At 46.0% G+C, this 22,962-nt stretch overlaps 1 protein-coding gene and 1 long non-coding RNA gene across 5 annotated transcripts in view; both read right to left on the bottom strand.

The window, feature by feature from the left end:
• Nucleotides 1-9,150, bottom strand: part of LOC111071018 (hemicentin-2) — a 79,061-nt gene extending 69,911 nt beyond the window's left edge. For 2 of the 4 annotated variants that reach the window (XM_022362118.2, XM_022362110.2), the window contains exon 1: nucleotides 8,391-9,150. In XM_022362118.2, the coding sequence (XP_022217810.2) occupies nucleotides 8,391-8,532 (142 nt within the window). In that variant the 5' untranslated portion in view covers nucleotides 8,533-9,150. The remainder of the gene's footprint in view (nucleotides 1-8,390) is intronic. The other 2 variants (XM_022362135.2, XM_022362127.2) reach the window with 2 other exon arrangements.
• Nucleotides 9,151-9,171: 21 nt separating this feature from the next.
• LOC121404757 overlaps nucleotides 9,172-22,962 on the bottom strand; it is a 36,647-nt gene continuing 22,856 nt past the window's right edge. The window contains exon 3 of the long non-coding RNA XR_005968190.1: nucleotides 9,172-9,612. This is a non-coding gene — a long non-coding RNA (uncharacterized LOC121404757). The remainder of the gene's footprint in view (nucleotides 9,613-22,962) is intronic.

Below are 22,962 nucleotides of genomic sequence, written 5' to 3' on the forward strand. Positions count from 1 at the left end.
ACTGGAGTCGGAAGGCTTGTTGTGTCTGCGCCTGCATTTGCAGTGGTCTTTAAATGGTTTTTGGGAAGGCGAGAAATCCTGTTGAGAAGCACGTTCCCCCGATTCGAATGCACTTCACATGCAGCAAATTCGCTTCCGTTTCTGGATTTTATGGACTTACGTCGCAGACGCCTGAGCAGAGTGCCATTCGGGATTAAAGTGTCCGACTAGTTTGAGCAGAGGTGGAGCGGAGGGGCCATTCGAAAGGACTTGCCGCTGGGCTGGTGGTGCAGCAAGGGGCTATGGGTGAGGCAGAGGCAGAGGCTGAGCCACTTGAAGGCTGGTCAGAGAGAGTGACAAGTACAATATGAGGTTGGGTTTATGCATGTGCTGAAATGGGACTTTAATGAGCATTTCAGGTATAATCTCTTCAGGTCTCAAAGACTCCCTGGCCCCCCTCTCTCTCTCGCTCTCTGGTTCCTTGTGAGAGGTTCGCCTGCCACTCGAAGCTAAGCAGGAAACGGAAATTACTTTGCAAACACTTTGCGCCAACTCCTGACTCCCTGATTCCAAGTCTCAGTCGCAGTCGCAGTGGCAGTGGCAGTCACAGGCGAACGGGCGAACGGGCGAATACTCCCCCTCAAAGTCGCGTGGCAAACGTGGCGTATATACATGCATACATATGTACATATGTATATGTAACGCGCTGTAAAAGTCAAGTGAAGTCAGCAGCAGAAGGAGCTGCAGGTTAAGGTCCTGGCCGCCTTCTTGCGTCATTTTCTTCACGCTATTTCTGCCATTTACTCCTTTTCTGCCCCCTTTTTATGGCCATAAGCAATATGAAATATGAATTGCGGTTGCTTCAAAATCTCCGCGCCCCAGGACGAGCCCCAACCTCCTTTGAACCTTTCTTGGGCAAGTGCTGGCTATTTCCACTACCAACAGCAACTGCATTTAACTTTGTTGTGCTTTTTCGTCGTCGTCGTTGGTCGTCGTTGCTGCCATTTTATGGCTAAATCCACTTTGCCAACCAACACACATGGAAGCAGGGAGCTGGCAAAAGGGGACAGGACTGCCACCTGACGCCGCCTATGGCCTTATTGAAACTTGTTGTAAGTTAAATTATGGCCGAAATGCTGCTGTTGTTGGCTGCTGTTGCTGTTGCTGCTGCTCCCCCTGGCTGTTTCTCTTTTGGTCCTGCTGCCCCCAAGGAGCGTCCCATGTGAGTGTGTGTAAGGAGTGGGGAGAGAGTGGGGAGAGTGGAGAGTGGCGAGTGGCGAGTGTGCCGGGGTTAAAATTACCTTTAAATTGAAAATTATTGTATGTGCGCGCGCTCGACTCGCACTTGAATCGCAGCTACAGCTACAGCTACCCCCGATACCCCCCAGGTCTCTCATCCTACTAAAACATAAATTTCTGTGGTTTCTGCCACAAATTGCGTTGGTGGAAGCCAGGGGGCCGGGAGGTACCGGTACCCTGAATTACTTTTTCAATTTGAGTCAGAGCCAGAGCCAGTGCCAGGGCCAGAGCACAGCAGCAGGTAAATGAATTAATGTGTAGGAAGCCAGAGCCCTAAGAGATCTTAATTTATATTCATAAACATGAAGAGGCTGTAGTTGAGATTGAGACTCAGAGTGGGGCAGCGTCGGACTTTCATTTTCATACAAAAAGAGATGATGCCCTTTCTGTGGACAGGCCATCGACATCAGTTGTCCTTTTGTCAATTTTGAATGGGCTTTTAAATTGATTAAATTTCATTGGGGAATATACTATACAGGCTCTGCTGTGACAGGCGGACACTCAGAGAGAGAGAGAGAGAGAGGCAGCGGGCAGGCAACAGCTGCTCTGACAACCTTCTGGCTATCAATTTCTGTTCGATTTGTGTGTGTGGAGCTATTGCCCCTATTGACATGTTTATTAACACGCAAGCGATTCGCTTTGGACTCTACTTAAAGTGACTCCACTTTAAGGACACAGAACAGAGTGCAGCAGCAGCAGCATGATTTTTGGCGGCCATAACTCTTATAACTCCAAGGAGGGTCCTGGAGTCTAGGGTTCAACAGTTTTGAACTTGTGACTCCCAAAAACTTTCTCCACACATCTCTCCGCTCAGCAAATTGTCGTTGTCTATGGTTGCCGACCCACTCCAGAGCTTGTTTGTTTGCCTAACGGGCTCGTAAATAAATCATTTGATAACTTGACGCTTCCTTCGATACATACAGCCATCTACTAGTCACGACCGCCCGCGGGGCTGGTCTGTGGTCAAGGACTCACCTCAAGCGACGACCACTTGGCTGTGACTTGTCCACTGCTACAAGATTTTGTGATTTATATGCTTTCGCGTCAGGGTCCTCTGTGACGTGACGCAGGACGGTATCGATTGGGGGTTCGGAACCGCCTGCCTGACTGCCTGCCTGACTTTACGAGCAGCGCCGCAGCCATTCGCCAGTCGCCATTCGCTTGCCAATTCCAGTTGCCACTTTGTTCAGTGCTGTGTTCTGTGTTCTGGCCTGGCCTTATCTGTTGGCCCTAACCCCCGCAAGCCACAACGCAAACTTTTGGCGCAACGCAAACGAGAATCGGGGTAACGAGAAACGAGAGAAGCGTCGTTAATTTTTACTGTTGTGGCAGCCACAGGAATGGGTAAAGTTCCATCGACATTGGACATGACTGCCGAGGAAAACCACGCTCGCCGTTTCAATTATCCAAGTCCTGGCTTGTCCTTTCATGTGGCTGCTGCTGCTGCTGCTGCTGCTACTGCTGCTGCAGATCCAACAATTTACACTAGATTCCGGGCACAGGTCCCATGGAATGCCCAGATAGTTGGGCCAGCCAGTGATTCCCCCAAATTGATTTCCTCTGTCGAATGAAAATCAGCTCATTTTGGGGTCGAGAAAAGTTTTTGCCTAGGTAAACCATCTTGGCCATAAAAAACGTAACGAAAACTCTTTAAGCTCTCCGGTACGGAAAAAACCATAAGGCCGCAACAAGATTTTCCACTTAGGGTATGGGTAAGGGTGTGGAAGTGTGGGCGTGATGGGGCAAGACCATACCATACGCACGGTGTCATAACCGAATCAATATGACTTTCCTTTCCAGCCAGGCGTAGGAGTAGCCCACACGGGCACAGGTGGGTGGTGGGGCGGGGGGCCGCCCTGAGCCAATCACCTATTAATAGAACCTCGAATCGGCTTAGTTGTCGCAGACTTATGACAAACCGTTCAGCACTAAGCACACACGCTTGACCCCACCAAAGAGAGCCGGCAATTTTATATTTATAATCAGGTTTGTAAGGTAGATGGCAACTGATACGAGAAGGGGTCCTAACTAAGCCCATCCATGTGGTGTCCTTCTCCTTTTCCTGCTGCTACTGCTACTCCTACTCCTACTCCTTTACTCCTCCTTCCTCTTTGCTGGCATGGGGATTACGTATTTGAAAAGTTTTTGACCCAAAAGGATTTGCCATGTGTGTGTGTGTGTGTGTGTTTGAGTGTGTTAAAGGACAGAGGACGGAGTCTATAGATATATCTGTTCGGATTTTGTTTGCCTGACTTTGTTGCCACTTGCCAACAATGGCAACCTGTCTGACTGTCTCCGAGTCTGTGTAACCCGACCATGCCATGCCTTTGGCTTTGCCTATTTGCCTGAATGCCCATTATCCTCATCTCCATCAGCACCATGAGCTCCTGCTCCTGCTCCTGCTCCATCTCCAGTTTGAGCTTAAGCCCCCTAACCCTAACCCCTTTTTGCGTTTTTGATCTATGCCACACAAAAGTTTCCAGGCGCCACAAACTTTTGCTGCCCCGCCCGCCGCAGCACCACTGGAGTTGTCATGGCAATTTTGAAAGGAGATATTCAATTTGGTTTTGCTCCTCGCATAATACTTGCTAAGCAGTTTGAAGTTTTTTTTTGCGGGCGAAATCCCACTTTAAACAGCCGCAAATTGCTGTCGGAATGCCGATGTTTCGACTAATTTGTGGCACTTAGGAGCACACAACGAGTCGAGCAATCTGCTACATCAAAATGAGCAGCTTATTAATAATTTTGCAAGTGAAAATACTAACAGGGAAAACCAATTCGAGTGAGGCTTACTGAGACACGTACAAGGCTTGCCACCTTCACTTTTCACACGGCCTCAAAGATGTATTGTGTATATTTTGGCAATTAAATTTAGGAGTGTAAGGGTGAGAGGGCGGCCGACGGACCCCCTGAGGGACTTACGGTTAGGTGATCTAAGCCCCTGAGTTGAGTAAAAATTCAAACAATATGGCGAAAAGCTCATCAAGCGCATCAGCAGGTCTTAGCCTGGCCGAAAGCTGACAGCATCTTTGGTCGAAAGTAGCAGCAGCAGCAGCAGCAGCAGCAGTTGCGGCATCGCTGGAGGAGTGCTGCCGAAAAGGTACTGAAATTTGCAATTTAAAATGCATGCATAATGAATGCTGTTTGCAGCCAAAAGACTTACTGGCCTGGAGAGCATCAGGAGAAGCGTGAGAGAACCCTGACCATGACCCCCATAGAGCGCCTCCAGCGATGGCTGCCTTTTGGCACAACACAACAAAAATATAGTATATAACAACCAGAAGCAGAAGCCGAAGCAGAACTGAACTCGACTGCAGTTGAAAATATCCTTAATCTGTGTGAAATTTTCCAGAGCACAGGGAAAATACGAAGAGTTGGGCACAGTGGGGTTGCAGTCGGGGTAAAATTTCGACCATGTCTGAAAGCTGGTTAGATGATGCTTTTGCTTTTGGCCTTTGCTTTGTTTTTTGGCTTATTTTGCATTAGAAAAGCACTAACACACACACACACACACACACACATATTGAGGAGCCCCAGAGCAGAACAACCCGCCGCAGGGAGGATATACGTGTGGATATTTGCTCGACTTTGTTTACCCACTGCCAGACACACGGTGGCGAAGGAGAAGAAGAGGATGAGATGGAGGAATGGGAGTTACGGCTGAAAAATTGTTGCATAATTTCGTTAGGCGAAAATATGCTTTGGTCCTTGAGGAACACAAGAGAACAACATGCAAATCGATGACAGATGCGCTCTGTGCTCTGTGCTCTACGGATGCCTCACTCTTTAAGCCTGCTGTCCTCCTTGTACACTTTGCTTTCTGTTTGCGAAAGGAATGTGGAAGGGCTGGGGTTCGGGTTCCTACCTATGTATGGTAGTTTTCCTTGTATTTTGTTTCCTCGCTTCGCTTTCGATCTGCCTCACCATCCTCACAATATACCATCTATTTGCGGATTAAGTCATCCCCAAACAGAACAGAGAGTGTTGGCCCCTATTCCCCATCCTCATCTCCATCTTCAATTGAGCTCAAATTTTGAGTTTTCTAATTTAATTAGGCGCGTGCCGCACAGCTCCAAGCTGTTTGCAATCAGTCGTCCCCAAACACACACGGATAAGGACACGAACACAAGCACGAACACAGAGAAAGAGCACAGTTCGGATATTTACATGTGAGCAACATTCTCATTACGTGCTCTGTTCTCGCTTTTCTGCTGCTGTCCTGGCAACGCAAGCTGATGACAATTTTTCCATATTTATTCGCTCCTTTTTCCCCCGTTGCCAGCCATGTTTTTCCGCAGCTAGAGTTTCCCTTTAATTGTGTCGCACACGTGTGTGTGGCAGTGTGGCAGTGTGGCTGAGCGCTCTATCGATTCGGGTGGGGGCTGTGACTCTGTTACCTGGACCTGGGGATTGATTCAGTTTTTGGCTTTCATTATTTTAGTGTGCCATTAAAAGTTGCCACCCAACTTTTGGTCTCTCTATCTCTTTCTCTCACGCTTTAACCTCTGCTACGGGTGCGGATGTGCGAGGCTGTGGTGGTGTGCATGGATTTTCCCATTTTCATTAACTGAGGCAGTCAGCTGCTCAAACGATACGGCTCCGGCATAAGCCAAAAGCCCATTCAACACATTCCAAAATTGAAAAGTCATGTTGGAAGTTCTCCTACTCGTACTTCAATCTTTCTACTCGCACTCGCACTTATGCTCAAAATGTTTGCATGAATTTGTTTCTGTGTTTTTGCCATTAGCTGAAAGCTCTTATCAGTCCGAAAACTTTCAGTTTGATTACTCAAGAATTTCTTTGGTCAATGAGTGGCCCATAAAGCCTCATAGTTGTCCAAAGTGCAAAGGATTGTGCCCACCCCCTCCCCCCCACAGATCTTATCGTTATCCTTACAGACAGACACACACGTAATAAATATCCTGCCTACCAGGCAAGCCTGCTCTGTGCTCTGCTCTCTCTGAGGCACTTATTCCTCATATGAGAGAGTCCTTGCCGCCATCATAATGTCCTGGCCATTATCCTGCATATAAAGTTGTTCATTTCCTTGTTGTTTTTTGGCCATTTCTGCTTTGATTTGACCATCTCCTGCTGCCTGCTGACGGCCGCCTGCTGCCTGCTGACTACTGATCCCCCCGCGATTCCCTGCGATGCCCTGCTGTTTGGTTGCCATTGTATGGCATACATAATAAATTTTATGAAACGTAAATTTTTATTGAAACCAATTTTTGTCGCTGCCATAAAAGTCCGAGGACAAGGAAGGATGTGTCTTCGAATCCGAATCCGAATCGGAATCGGAATGAATCGACGAGCGAGCAAATGTTTTATTTATGCCTTGTTCAATTTGGAAATTAATTTCGCATTAACATCGTTTCGGGGACGCATTAGAAAGGCAAAGAGAAGATACAACATTGAAATGCTCCATAGAATAAACAACAAATATTGGGATAGTTGCTCTGGAATACCATTTGAAATAGTTTGGAATTAGCAAAACAACAAATACGATAAACAGATAGAGACGGGAGGGAAAACACAAATAGAATGGAATTTGTTTGATCTGCAAATGAAATGAAACCAAATGAGACCCGACACAAAGCCTTTTGTGGGACGGGAGGCAACGACAACGGCAGCGGCAGCGGCAGCTGCAGCTGCTGATCTGTGATGGATAAATAAAAGTATTTTCTGGCACAAAACTATCGCAGAATCATTTGTTTTTCCATGCGAAAATGTTTTACAAGCAAAAACATTCATCCAATAACAAAACAAAACGAAACGAAACGAAATGAAATGTCAATGGGTGTGCCATCAACAGCAACGGCATCAGTCATTGCTGCGTATACGTAATGTCAAAAGCAAACTTGGCCTTAAATTTATTATTCAGCAAAAGCAAACGTTGCTCTCCTGACTGTTATTCCCCTTTCCATGAATATCCAGGAAACTCTTTAATGAAATTTAGTTAGTTTAAATTATTTGCTTAAAAATTGCAGGAGGGAGAAGGCAGTTTGCGGTTGTCGGGCTGTCACTCAGTTTACCCTATCAGAGGGTATGGGTGCACTAAGCAGATATATACGCACTAATACGTATAAGGATTTATCAATGTATCCACTACAGAAACGATGGATATGAAAGGTAAATCTCTTACAGATTAAAATATTATATGATTGGAAATGATTCCAAAAATGGCTGACACGTTCTTATAGGATATCTTTAGTTTCAGCTCATAAGCCTGACTCTTTTACTGATATTTATTTCCATCGAATATTTATACGTAAAAATTATTATTGAACCGATTGTTGCTGCTGTTGCCGCTGCTGCCGCTGCTGCTGTCGTTGCTGGTGGCTCATTAAAAACGCAGGCCTGCCTTTAAAATACTTGCAATACTTAATGAAATAATGAATTTATATATGAATTTATACCGTGAGCGGTTTAAGCGGCTTGCTGGTCTTGTAATTATATTTCAATTATATAATAGGTTATGCCATAAGCCGTTCGCTGGGAGAGGAGGGATCTGTGCCGCTGACCCAGATCACCTTCAGGACTTGACGAGTCATAACCGGCGGAGACAGGGACACTGAGCAAGCAAACTCATCAGCTTACGGCTCATTAGCACGTTCCTCCTTGCAGCAGGAAGCAGCAGGAGGACGAAGAGGAGTGGGCCAGCCAGACAACTTGATTGAACTTCAATGAGCTGCTACGCTGCTCACCCCTCCTCTCCTCTTGACTCTGCTCTGCTCTGCTCTACTCTACTCTGCTTGGATGCTCCGCCATAGCTCAAGATTAATGCTAATGTGACAACTTAATCGAAAGCCATTTACAAGTCATGTCAAGTGGAGCAATCTCTCTGCCCCTCGGAGATCTCTCAGAGGCCCCTCATCTCTGGCACGTTATGACGATGCCTTTAAGTAGGCTGCAGAGAGGCTGCTCTGCTCTCCTCTCAGCAGCGATGACAACGACAAATCCATAAAAAAGCACGTTAAATATTTGCATTAATTCCGGAGGGGGGTGGACCGAGGACCCCAGAACCCCAGGACCCCAATGATAAGTCAGTTGCCTGGCAAACAGGCAAACAGGAAGCAGGAGACAGAAGACACTTCTGTGCTGTTGACACTTACCCGGCAAACATGATGCGAATGCGATGCTGATAAAGAGCAATAGTTGTGCCCCCATCCTGGAGCTGCTGCTCCTCCTGTTGGTGTTCTTGCTGTTGGGGATGTCCTGTCCCTGTCCCTGTCCCTGTACTTGCAGGCTGCTCATTTTCTCGTTTCCCGTTTATCGGTCGTCGTTTTTCTCCTTATCGCCCAAATGCGTTACTTTGTCAACGAGAAAAGTGCCTCGTTTCAGGACGTTAAGATGGTTGCCAGACACCAAGACCCGCAACGTTTTATTGCACGACTCACTTGCCCAAGAGTCACTATTTTGCTTTTTGCCGGTTTCACGTCTCAATTTGGCTTATGTGAAATATGAGGGGGTGGCGGGGAGTCCCTCTATAAGTCTCACATATGTTTATGACCGCAGGCGCCGATCTTGCTGTTCATAAACAATAAAAAATATAGCAGTACAAAGTCTCGAACTGTCATGACAGACTGTCAAACGAACGGGAGCGGGTTCTCTCGTGTCTCGGACTCGTACGCGTATCTCGTAGTTTGCTTCGTTTATTGTAGATATTGTTTATTGTTTTCACTTTCACGTGGGTGTGTTTTGTGTGTTTTTGTGTGTCTTTGCCTTTTAATCAAAAATTTACACAATCAAAAATGGGAATCAAAACTGAAAGCACAATGAAAATTTTCAATCAAAAGTTTTTACTCTTTTTGTTGTTGTTTTGTTTTTCTGTCTGTATCGCGGCCTTTCTTTTCGCGTTTTTGTTGCTTTTTAGCGCTCGTTAGCTTTGGATTTTCTTTTCTCTTTTTTCGCCTTTATTTTCCAGCAGTTTCTGTTGTTTTTTTTTGCTCAATTTTTAATGCAATTTCCACGCTTAACTGCACTTTTTGCCATTTCTCTTGTTATTCCTGTTTTCTGTTGCTTTTTCTGTTTCTGTTGCTGTTTTTTCTGCATTGTATTTATTTACACGGACGAAACGACAGAACAGACAGAGACAAAATATGTACACAATTTTCTAGTGTTCTCTCTCTCTCTCACTCCGTGTATCTTTATTGCCGTCTCTGTCTCCGTGTCTGTCTACACACAAATTCAAATTACTTTTGTTGCAATTCCGTTTATTGTTATTGGTGCTGTTGCCATTCGAAATCAGCTTCAGGATTCTTTTTTATTCAGCGCCTTTATTGCGGCATCGTCGTGACATCTCCTTTCTCACATTCTCTCCTCCGAAATATGTATCTGCAATGAGAGAATAAAGAGAAATTTGGATGAGAGGTTCGTATGTGATGTGAGAATTTACTCTCTTTCCGGGGACTTATGTTAAGGTTATTAAAAGTCGGAGCTCCTCATTTGGCAATTCCTTTGAAGCTGCGTTGCTGGCATTTTCATAATTTATTAGGAACATTTCGGAGAGGCCTACCTCTCGCTCACTGATCCCGGGACAATATTGCCACAGCCGGATAATGCGTCAACTACGCATGGAACCACCAGCCCACCAGCCCAGCAGCACATCAACCCACCATCAACCCATCTTGCCACACACCATCCTGACTGCTGCCTCAACTGAGTGACGTGTGTCTAGGACCCCCCGCCCATCCAATGTTGAGGCTTTTGTTCAGCCTTTGCTGCAGCTATTATTATGCTTTATTTTCCGCTTGACACCTTTGGGCTGCGTTGCGCATTTCCTTTTTGCAGTCACTGTGTGCCCCCTCCCCATGTCTGCGTTTGTGTGTGTGTGTGTGGGGGGGTGCTCGTCCACGTGGCATTTATGCGCGAAGCGACTTTTTCCCCATTCGCATAAAGCAGTTTTTTTTTCTCGCACTGCCCCCGGACCCTGGCTAAGCCAAAGAGGCTGCTGCTGCTGCTGCTGCCCCACAGGCTAGGGGTTACGTTGGAGTGCAGCAGGGGTTAGCGGTGTAGAAGAGACACGGGCAGTAGGTGTGCAGCCGTGAAGAGCAGAGAGTTTCGGAAGGGCTGTATGGAGCACGACGGTTTCTTATCCACATGCATGTGGACGACGACGTCGACGTGAGGCAGAGACGTCATGTCGTCGTCTGAATTGAAATTTATTATTCTGCTTTGTCGTGCGTGTGTGTTTGGGTGGGAAGAGGCGCAGGCAACCCTCTACCCCTGCAGCAGCTCCCCGTGCTATACCGTTTTGTGAGTGCCTGGCACTTTTGTGAGTCTGCCCCACGTCTTCTCTTTGTGTTTTCTTTCCTCTCTCTCATCTCTCTCTCTCTCCCCTTGCTTACTTTTTTCAAGCATTTAATATTTTTTCTTGGTCTTCTAACCATTTTCCTTGCTCAACCTCCCAGTAACTTTTCTTCTTGCTTTTACTTTTGTTAATTGCTTTTCATCTGGGGGGGAAAACCCGTCTGGGGGCCACCTTTGATGTGCGACGGACGACCTCTCATTGAGTTCTCGTGTTGTGCTCGTTGGTGCCCTCGCACTTAGGGATATTGTTCACATGTCTCAATTATCCTTTTGATTTTGTACACATGAAGGGATAAAGAGAGGGAGTGCGCTGCCCCCTCATGGCCTTTCGAAGTTTTGCGCTTTTGTTGGTCGAATTTCAAAGCCAAAAAGTTGGTTAAGAAATCCCCCGCTCTGCCCCGCTTAGGGACCTTTTATTGCTTTCTGCACAAGTTATTAAAAAAAAAACACGTTTGAAACCGAGAACTATTCGTGTCTCTCTCTAAGACCTGTTCTTGATTTCATTTACGCAAAAATGTGTGGGAATTATAAATAAAGAATTAGAGAAGCTTATACCAGGGGAAGCCCTTTGAAGATTACCCCCCACTTCAGTATTAATTTTAAGAAAGTTGAACTTGGAAAATATTCATTCTCCTGCTCCTCGATTCCTCCTGCAATTGGCAGCCCACAAATGTTGGCAATAAAAATTGCATAATTCTCACATTTCTAAACACGATTATTATGTATCTACGGACGAGAGGATACTCGTAATGCGTTTACTAATTCGGTATTTGGGACCCAAGGATAAAGCATAGGCACATTCATGTGTCCAGCGAGTGGCAGGTCCTTTCTTATAGCGAAGAGTAAACTTATGGGGTAGAAAAAATTGTATTTAGTTTATTTTCTTGTTTCTGCTGACATTTGCCGTTTTTGCCTCTCAGCACGTACCAAAGTGGCAGTGGAAAAAAAAAACATGGTAGAAAAGGGAAAAAGCTGAGCTGGAAATTATGCAAAGATTATGTGCACAGCTTGAGGGGCATCGAGCGGAGCAGGAAGCTCAAAGGAGAAGCCAACGACTCCGGGACAAGTTAACTTGTCGCCGTGGTCACGGATTGCCAGGGTCTGAGCTGAGGTGAGGTACAGGCCCTGCTGGCAGAGCCCAACTTAAGTCGAGTGACATGTAAATCTAGCCTCAGGTTGCGGCTACGGCAGCTGCTGCCGCTCCTGAAAGAGTTGCAGGCAAAAACAGGCACCGAGATGAAGATGATAATGCGGTCGTTCCAGAGACCAGAGACCAGAACCAGTACCCATCCCATCCCATCCCATATCGTGGTTGCTGGTTACTGGTTCCTGGATGCCCAGGAGCCACATTTTCTTTCATGAAAATCAGTTAAATGAGTTTGTTTACATGTTACGCCGCGCGCTGCTTGGGTTTTTCCAAGCGAATTTCCCCACCGAAAGGGCGACGAAACGGAATAAAAAACGAAAATACTTTAAATGTATGCAAGGGGCTGGCTGGGGGTTCTGGGGAACCGCAAGGAAGCGGCGCGACATTGTCTGGACGTCGTTTTTCTGAGGAAATGAATGTACCAGGGAGCTCGATATACATACGAGTAGGAGTCCTCGAAAGGAGAGAGAGGAGGAGAGTCTGAGTCTGAGGCAAAGGCCTAAAAGTATGCAGCATATAATTTGCGTTTGTTTTGCCACTGCCACAGTGCCGCACAGCACAGCCCCGCCATTTGCTTGATGTGTAATTTGCATGTAAACATGTGTTTGTGTGTGCCTCATGGTTGCAAAGAAAAAGTCTGCACCCACCACAGTGTGCCTCACCCTTCGCCGCCCCCATCCGAACGACCGACAACACATCAAATGATTTTGTTTAACATATTTTGTTATTAAGTGTGGAAATGTGCATATTTCGCTCCGCGGGACACAATCCACTCCACACTGCCACTGCCATTGCCCCGCACTCGTGCGGCAGGCCCCCACACATTTACCGTTTCGTGCCTGCAGTAAATTTCCGTTTGCCATCTTTCAGAGCGAGGCAGGCAGCAGGCAGCCGGCAGAGACCGTGGCAGGCATACTTCACTTGAACTTTGTGTAGCGTGAACTTCTTCTTAAATTATTGGCCTACGACTAGAAAACTTCCTTTATTTCTGGCAGCAGCACTGCGAGGAGCAGCATGAGGAGAGGTTTGAAATTATGTTTCGTTAAGTTCTTAACTGAGTTTTGCGGCCTGATTCGACCCCTGCACTGCCGTCTGCCACAACAATTGACAGCTGGATGGGCTCCTTCGATGAAGTTTTCCCAATTAGTCATTGGGGTTTTCCTACTTTCTTTTTTGGAGTGCACGTCACGTCACTAGTGGCGATGTCTACCAATTTGTTTGCTCTTACCCTTTTTGCCAGCTTTTCCACAACTTAAGCAGCTGCAGATGGATGGGGGGAAAAGCTGGCTAAGACACACACACTCACGCACACACATACACAGTGAAAGAAGAATAGCAAAGACCATCTTTTAAGGGATAAGGAGACCACACAGAACAGAACAGAAGAGAACAGAAGAGAAAGAAATACCATTCTCACAGTTGATAGATAAATAGACACGGACACTAGACGGACATTCACTTGCGCGCAGGGCCATAACAATTTCTTTGGCCAGAGCCAAGACGTGGCCGCACTTCCTAATGCCACGCTTTGATGCAACCCAATCAACGTTGCCCCCACCAAGCCCCACTACGCCAACATTTACTGTTGTTGTAAGCTGTAGGAAAGACGGTTGCCACAGCATTTCTTTACTTTCATGGCTTATGGCTTGTAATGGTAAACGTTCTTAAGCCGCTGCTGCCAGGGCTCTGGCTCGGGCTCGGACTCGGGCTCGGGCTCTTCCTATTGCTATTTTCTATTGCTATATAGCTTTGTAAATACAAAAGTGTTAAATGCTGCCCCCTGCCATGCCCCATATAAAAAGTGCAATTGAAACTCCCACTCCCACTCGCATTCCCACTGCCAATGGGAACACTGCAGAGTTAAGTCCGTTTCAGCGCTTCCGAACAAAGAGGCGTTGTATTCATTTCTTATTTAAAGCTACACCGAAGATGGATGGGCTTTCAGAGAGCGGCATAGCTGGATGGATGCCAAACCCCATTTGAGATCTGGGTATGGGAGACTGGGAGAAGGAGCTTCTGGAGTTTTATTTATTGAACTGTGAATAAACACAGTTTGCTGAAGCACCTGCTTCTTTGAGGGCTTCGTATATCTTCCAAGTATCTGCCCGTATATCCCATTCAGATCGATAGCTGATGTCGTGTTGGTTTTGCAGTTTACTGCAACGAGTATTGACTGTAATTATATCTCAGGTGTGTGTGTGTGTGTGTGTGTGTGTGTGGGTACAGCTGTAACCTAATTCTGTGGCTGGCTTAAATGGTCTTACCAAGTCTATTGACTTGCTGCCGCTGCTGCTGCTGCGCCTCCTCCAAAGCCAAGTCTCATCTCATTATGGGCCCAAAAGGAAAAGGAAAAGCGATTCAGATGAAAAAAAAAAACCGATTTCCCTTCATTTTCTGTGTGTGCCACCTAGACATATATCTCACTCTCTCTCCCTCTCTATCTCTATCTCTATCTCTGCCAATGGCTGTGCCTCATTCGCTGTGAAAGGCGCAGCTGCTTTCATTAGAGGAGCAGCAGGAGCAGGAGTAAAAGCTGGCGCTGGAAGGAGCTGGAGGATGAATCGCTCACAAAAGGCTCTTCAGCTTTATCGCTGTAATCAATTGTCTGCATTTGAATAGTTGACAACCGATTTATGGACCATTGAGTGAGCAGCAGCAAGAACGTCGATGACTGAGGGCAGAGAACAGGAGAGAGACGGAGAGGGAGAGGGAGAGAGGCAGCAGAGGGCGAGAGAGTGAGGCAGCAAAGTGCCAAGAGAGTGTGGCATGAAGGCGGATACCGAGCAGTTCATTTCTTTTGTACTTGCGGTTGCCTGTTTGTGCCCCCTCCACTTCCTTCCCTCCTCGATCTTAGGTCCAGTTTTTTTTACCCTCTTCTAGGGTGTGTGTGTGTGTGTTGGCCAGTATCCTTTTCGGAAATCAAGTGGAATGACCCGCACGGTCTGTGTGTTTTTGTGCCCCACCCAAAGCCCCCGCGCCTGCCCCCTTTGCCTTCATCTTTGCGGTAACTTCTGTTTTTGTATGTTTTACGTAATTTTGCAAAAGGCAGAATCAGAATCCCAAGCAGAAAAGCCGGAAATGGCTAGGAAATTGAGCCAACAATAACAGCAGAAAAGCTGTAACGAATGCTAGCTGCGAGAGTCGAAGTTCCTGATACCCTTTAAAGTTTAAAGCTCATTTGGGAGTTCTGGATCTGATAATGATAATTTTATGAAGGGTTTTATGTCTCTCTTTAAGGCTGCAAACTCTAAGGAATGGATCCCTTTCTTATTCGGATTTTCATATTACCCGCTACAAAGTGTATGGAAACTGGTAGCAGTTTCGTCTATTGCGGCCATGGCTGATGCTGAACAGCACCAACAATAAGTATAATAACGAAAAATGTCAGCCCGAGCGTCTGTCATCAGTATGTCCATCCGACTGTCCGTCGTCAGTTGTCAGTTGCCTTTAGTCCGGAGTCCAAGGTCCGGAGTCCGGAGTCCGTAGTCGCCGTACAGCCAGCCACTGGCCCAGATAATGTACTGCCAAGTGTTTTTGACCTTTTTTCCCTTCCTCGGTCGCTGTCTCTCTGCATCGTTTCTTCTCGTTTACTCGGCTCGCTTCTCCTCCTTTTTTTGGGGTGGGCCATTTCATATTTCGGTGACACATCCTTTTGGCACTTGTCCTTGGGGTTTTGCAAGGGGTTTTTGCCCTGGTTTCGTCGCTTACTTCAAATTATTTAAAACTCAATGCAAATGAAATGGCTGTGACTTCAGCAACACATAGAAAATTGGGTTCAAGTTCAAGGCATTAACATTAATGCTAACTGTGCGGTGCTTAGACTCGTCCCATTGTTTGCAGGACATTTAGGGGGGACTTTTGGAGGCTGTTAAGCAGCCACTAACAGTGCGTTTTGCATTCACTAGAGAGGTTAGGAATAGCTTGAAGATTGCTCCGTGAAAAGTCATTGATAGCTCTGGGAATATTGTTACAGAAGAAGAGCAGTAATTGGATATTTTTAAAGGGATTTAATTAAATGAATATCGAATTTCTATCGATTTATAAACAGTCAGTCATCGAACAGTTATCGAACAGTCATAACAACAGTTATGGATCATTTTCAAATATATGTATATTAAATGACCTCTGCAATCGCTGAAATGCAGTCATAGGTCCCAGTAGAGCATTAAATAAAGTTATCTATCTTTCAACGGAAGGCTCATGTAATTGAATTGTTAATGCTATCGAATAACGACCTCTATCAATCGAATAGATTCCATAAATGACTCCCCCTCTTATCATAGCGGAGGGTAAATGGATGGCACTTAAAGGGTAAGTGTGCTCCCCTTTAAGACCCACGCGACGGCCTGTCCGACTGCAAACTGGCTGCATTTTGCATTGCATTCCCATCAATTCCGCTCGTCAGATGCGGGCCACACACACATACTAGTATATATACACACACACACACTCATAGATACTCCCCTCACACACACACACACACAGCCACTGGAAGCGGCATGCATGTCTCTCTGGGGCATTTACTTGCCAGGCTCTTGGCACGGCTTTGCATTTGGGTTAATGTAGTATTTGTGTATCTGTGTTTCTCATGCAGCCGGCAAGTCCTAAGCCCCAGTCAGATTTGAAGTCACTAAAGGACCACCACCGACCCACCCCACTCCCCTTTCCGTGGGTGGAGCGGCTTTATGGAAGGATACGTTGACACAGGACAGACAGGAGCAGAAAGTTAAACCAATATTTTGATGATGATGGAATCAATTCAGGTTAAGGAGAGGCTTCGCCAGGCAACAAACCCCCTTTAAGCTTCGCTGGGACTACGACTACGCCACTGTCTCATTGCATTTGCGGTAACGGGCACATTTTGTCAGCGGCCTGGAAAAAAATTCGCTGCACGTTGTCAAGAAAAAAAAAATATATGTCAACGTCTTTCCCTGCTCTCTCGCTTAGATTGGCATTGTCATAAAATGCCGTACACCAAACACCCACACACCCACACCCACACACATACATATACGAGTACTTTTACTCGTACTCCCTCTGCTATGTACGGTACCAGAACCCATTCTCGGGACCCCTGCACGTGGCTGTGATTCTGCAATTCCATGTGCCACTTGCATGGTGGGCAACGGGATGGGATGGGACGGAACGGGACGAACGACAGACATGCAGCCTGTTTAGAGAATGAATTGCACTTTATTGTTGGCATTTTTCATGCCCTACTCAGAGACTGCCATTTCCCTTAGAGCCTCGTCACGTCTTTGGCTTTAAAATCCTGGCCGTAGGAGTGCGAAAACCTCAGATGGGTTTCTCCACAACAGAACGTGTTGCTATTTGAAGCGCATTTTTGGTCAGTACCAGAATTACCCACCCAGAGTCCCACAAAAGAGAGTATCAAGTGGATTTTAGTGTGAAAATTGTGGTATAAGGGGGTGGGGAAGGGCCGTGAAGACTGGCACCATCACCAGTACTTTGTAAAAAATTCAATCAAAATTGTTGCCATTTAGTTTGACATTTCATTTTGATGGCAGCGTCCAAAAATTATGATGAAGTGGCAGCCAACGACTGGGTGTGGCACGCAGGGCACTCACTCTGCCGCGTGCTCTCTCTCTTTCTGCCTTTGCCACTGCTGTCTCTTTCTTTCGCCATTGCTGCTGCTGCTGCTGCTTTTATAGAGTGCCAAAAGCTACAGAGGAATTTCTTTCTGCTGCTCCTTGCCACAGAGTGCAAGCGCAGAAAAAAAAATGTCAAGCTGACCGCAAGCTGTGGAAAGTTAGCTAACTTCAGAGGGATAGAGGGGTGGGGTGACTACAGAAGGAAAAATGCCTGATGGTGGGGGTGGGGCATTTGTGCGGCAGCTGCGGGCGAGATGTCATTTCACTTCGTTCCATTGGGAAAATTGATTTTGTATTTCCAACTGTGTTGCCAGCGATAAGAATTTGCCTTTCCCCTTTCCGGCTGCTGCTGCATTCGTTGCACTCAATCGGGGGGAGATTTCTCATAATATTACCGGAGAAAAAAGGGGGAGACAAAATGAGAGATTCTGGCGTTTCATTTCTCTTTATGCATGCGGGGGGGAGTTATCTCCATCATAATCATTTCCGCATATGGGTTATCTATCGCTCATAAATCAAACGCCAGCGGCTGCTTTAAGTTTTCTTTCTAATGAAGTTATTCAAGCTTGAAAAAAAGCAAAACTTTTACCCTCAAACTCATTCAAGAGGGTAGAGTGTAAAAGTTGGGGTGGGTTTGGAGCGAAAATTCCTTAACATGTTGGCATTTGTTTGCCTTTCTCCAGCGCTACGCTTGAGAGCACAGGAAAATTCATAAAACTCTGCCTACACATCACATCACCAGGATATGTATACATATGGGTGAAGGAGAGGTAGAAAGTGTGAAAGAGTGAGAGAGAGAGTGCATGTAGAAGACATAAGGAGCTATCAAGAAATCACAACAAATTTACAAGTGCCACACAAATGTTTGACAAAAACTTTTGTGAAAAGCTTTCCACTGATTTCGCAACGTCTCAGCGATTTCTCCTCAGTCTGTTTCTGGGGTGTTGAGACGATGGCTGTGCTGGGGGGGTTGACTGGTATCCTGGAAGACATTTATGGTCCCATGATGCTATCGGGTTGACATAAGTTAAGCTGCTTTTCCTTTTTTTTTTTTTGTACTTTTATTCGGGGGCTAAAATCAACAGCAACAAATATTTGGCATACAGTGCGTATGAAAATGTGTGTGTGTGTGTGTGTTCTTGTGTCCATGAATGTTTACATGTGTGTGCGAGTGTCTGTGTGTGTGTCTGGCAAACAGACGAAAAGGATGCTCAAAGTGTGCCAAGAACGCGTAAATTTTACTTGAAAATATTTTTGAACGAGCAGAACCGCAAAACAACTCTGCGCGACATTCAAAAGTTTTCCAAGTGCCACACAAAGTGTTTGGATTGGGGATGGAGTATGGGAAAATCGTGAGGCTTCTTTGGCTGTGTTCTACGGGGGGGTGTGTGGAGGGGTACTACTACTACAACAAGTATTTAGAATTGTCTGCTATTTAGTGTTGACACGCAAGGCAATTTGGTGAATGCAAACATTTTCCCAAAGCGACCTGCCAAAGCGACCAAATATTACGCATACGCCCCAGTGTGTGGCAGTTCTATTTTCATACTTTCCCTTCTGGATTTCCCTTCTGTTCTGGGTGTCTGTCTGTGTGTGTTTGTGTGTGTGTGTCTCTTTATATGGCTGACATTGCTTTCGGATATTAAATAAAGTTGCGCCATTTCAGTTTCGCGCCTCGACAAAAACCGCAGTTCTATTCCCGGACTCCATCGTGCCCCTTCTGCCGCGTGGTGGGGTGGGGTTGGGGGGTTACTGTTATTGCTTATTACATGGCAGAAGGATGACTTTTGGAGCGGGGGCTGCAGTGAGGCGGCTGTGGAGTTTAGTTGTGCCGTGTGGTGGCGAGTAAATTGTGAATGCCTGCTTGTCAGGGGCATGCCCCAAAGGCCCCTGCCTCCTTTGGAGTATCACAAAAGAAATGCTTTTAATGTTGTTGGCTTGAGTGCGTCAGATTACATGTGCTTAGTGCGTGTCTGTGTCTGTGTGTGTGTGTAGGAGTGCGTAAGCCTCTATACTACACGACTACACGATATATGTATGTATGTGTATGTGCGTAAACCCCTATATAGATGCCCGGAGAGAATTTAAATAAATGGCATAAATATTTTTACACTGCAGAGTTGATTTAACTTTGGAAGGGCAGAGGGAGAGAACGAGAGCCAGAGAGGTATCCCAGATGTAGGGGTCTCCGCTCATGTGTGTAATCAACTCTCGCCCAGCACTGACTTTTCCGTCCTGATGAACTGCATGAAATTGATATATAAACTGAAAGAGAGGCACGGAAAGAGAAACAGCTGTGGGAGTTGTGCATGAGAGAACGAAGGAGAATGAGTAGTGGCATCTGTGGCATAGTGGATAGCACAACACTGGTGTCTCCTGCTATATACACACACACATAATGAATAAAAGAAGGAAAGAAAATCCTCATTATATTCCTAATAAATCTCCATCCAAATATTAGCAACACTCTTCCAAAACGTCCCATCTAGTTATCATTAGCAATTAGGAATGGGAAGCTCTGCTGAACTGTGACAAGATCTCGATAAGCGTCTGATAACACTCTCGAAAATTGGCATCACGTAGTCTGTGTGGCAGCCACTCCCAGTGCTCTGTGCTGCTGAAACCCTACCCTAGCCCCACAAAATGCGAAAGGAAACAAAAAACAGCGAAAGAGCGCGCGAGTGAGTGGGCGAGTGGGCGAGTGAGCGAACCAGGCCAAAGCGCTAAGCATTTAAATGCTAAATAGCTGGTAAAAGGATAACGCCATATCCTTATTGCCACCTAACTAGCTTCACGCTGTGCTTCAGTGGGGTCGTTGGATGATGGCTGAAGTTGGGGCTGGGGCTACTGTAGGTGGGTGGGTGGTTGGGTGGCTGGTGGCACGAACAGAAATTAAAGTGTTACCAAAATAATAACAACAAATTGCCTTAGTTGAACAACGTGGCAACACAACACAAAAATGTCGCGTTTTCACACAGCGGGGCGACCTTTAACCCGACTCCCAGCGGGTGGTCAAAGGCTTGGGGAATGAATGTCAATGGGCATGGGCATGGGAATGGGAATGGGAGGGGTAGGGTTATGGGCTGGTTGGCCACATGGTGTGGCATTTATTTAAATTAAGTGAAAGAGATGAAATGATAGCGGCCAGACACGCAAGTCCTCAGCCCAGCAACTTGCCACTTGCCACTTGACATTTGCCATTCGCACAGTGCAGCTCTTTGTGCAGAACTGCGATGCCGAGAGTCCGACTTTGGGTCAATATTTGCTCAGCATCCAAAATACTTAATCTCCATTTCAAGCGGTAATCAAAAGCGGTTATCCCGAAAGGAAAGCAACACCCAAAGGGCAACGACAACGGCAACGGCAACGGCAACACTTTATGAAACGAAACTGCTCTTAATTGTTTTTGTCGAATTTGCCCCACTCAACTCGTTAGCTCGGGGTACATCCTGGCCTCGGTCCTTTTATTCTTGTTCTTCTGTGCTTTTCTCTCTCTGTCTCTCTCTCTCTGGCTCTGACATTTTTCTGAGGCGCTAAAAATAAATTAAAGTGGAAAAGTGTTTCCTCTTTTATGGCCATTTCCATTGCTTGCAACGTCCTTGTTTTACAATGTCTGAGACGGGTTGGGGGCGGTGTGGGTTCTTGGGGTGTAACAAAAGCCGTAAGTCCTCTTCAGCAGAGGCAGCTCCAGATACAGATGCAGCTAAAGCTCCTTGCACCACCTCCAGCAGCTCCTTCGTCTCATTCTCAACTTTGAAGGGGAAGAAAAATGCAACTGGAACGTGAGCAACGTTCAACATTCACCGGATATCCTCTTGCAGAGCACCAGAGAGAGTGAGAGAGAGAGAGAGAGAGAGAGAGAGAGGGAGAGCCTGCTTAACCGGAAGGTGAGAATGCAGTGAATGAAACCCAAAATGCCCGGCAAGCGGATATGTCGCGTAAAATTGCAAATGGCCGTCGGCTGAATGCCAAGTGCCTCAAACAGAACCTGCCAACACTTCCCCCCTAAACTATATACATCTGCAGCAATGGCCAAGCTTTAATTATGATGTTGAAATATTTATCCAAGACAAGGCCCCGTCTTTGGGGCCTAATTGCATTCTAGCCACAGAACGGAACTGCAGCTGCAGCTGCAGGTTTCGATTCATAAAATAAATGCATAAATTGATGAGAATTTATGGCCATAAGGCAGGCAAGCAAGCAAGCTGTGGGCTGGGATTTGGATTTGTTTGCCGGCACGAATCACAATTAGTTGAGCCGCATCCAGAGAGCCAACACCCAGACAAATACTCATACACACAAGCACAGGAGTGTGTATAGAAGTAGTGCTCTGTACGTGGAGTATGCATTGCCAGGGGACTGGGATTGCTAGTAGAAATCGCACGGAATCGCATTGCATCCTTGACTAAATAAACACACGGCAATATAATGTCGACGACGAGATGTGAATTTCGGTTTGCTTTGACATTTGTTTAACCTGCTGTCTCTCTGTTTCTCTCTCATTCCCTCTCCCTCTCTATCTCTCTGTGTGTCTGTCTCTGCCTATTTCAATGCCCCACCTATGCCGGCTGGCAAAACCAAACAATCTACCTGTGTCCTGTGCCTCTAAGCTCTAACCCCCCTCTTTGGCAAACATGTCGAATGCGTAAGCTTAATATTGCATAACCCCGTATGCATTCCAAAAGCACATTAACTGCACACAGATGCAGATACACAGAATACACGAACACACATTCACCCATCCACACACAGGCGCACACACACACACACATCCGCGTACAATTGTGCCGGCGTTTGGCGGTTGGCGTGAAATTGTTGCCATGCGCCACCATCTAACGTTAGAAAATTGAATTATGAATAATTACGTTTTTCGCTGCTGCTGCAGAAAAATATCCGTGGAAACGAACTTGAAAATACCCTAGAAATGAAACCAGAGCTCACAGAAAGTTAAAGTTTTTTAGTTTTGATGATTAAAAAATGCTTAGGAGAGGAAAACCAGTTTAAAACTCCAGAAACCTATTTTAATATTTTTAAATACTATTTTGATCAGTGGAATGAATCATCCTTAAATTTAGATAGATGTCTTAGTACTCTTGAAATGGTACGCCTATTAAAGGGACTAGTTCTAAAAGCTCTCCAAAGAACATACACGAAGTTACAAATTTTACACTTAAGATGCTGCATATAAGCCCTAAGAGATCATGCATTTTAGCTGATTTAGCTTAGTATTAAATGTACTATATATATATTAAGTTCGATGGTTTTACAGCTAATAAAAACAAGTATTTTTGAGGCCTATCGAACGCCTCTCTCACGCAATCTCTCATAGGTGCAAGCTTTTAGCTTATAATATGCTAATCAAATTTTGAAATAAATTATGTGGCGGTATTTCCCTCTGAAAAGGAACGAACCCTACAGCTACTGCTAGAGGATATCAAAGTAGCCTACCCAACTCGTATGCTCTGGCTTCCGCTTGCACTCGGGGAAAACTCGACTATTTCGTATGCATGACATGGCCTCTGCTGCAAGAGTATTGGTGTGTCTCTCCCCATCTGCCTGCATGTGTATGTGTGGCTCTGTTTTCCTTGGCTGTCGTATTACAGCAAAAGCCGCACA

Source organism: Drosophila obscura, unplaced genomic scaffold (genome assembly GCF_018151105.1).
Source record: "Drosophila obscura isolate BZ-5 IFL unplaced genomic scaffold, ASM1815110v1 contig_4, whole genome shotgun sequence".
NCBI classification, from domain to species: Eukaryota; Metazoa; Arthropoda; class Insecta; order Diptera; family Drosophilidae; genus Drosophila; species Drosophila obscura.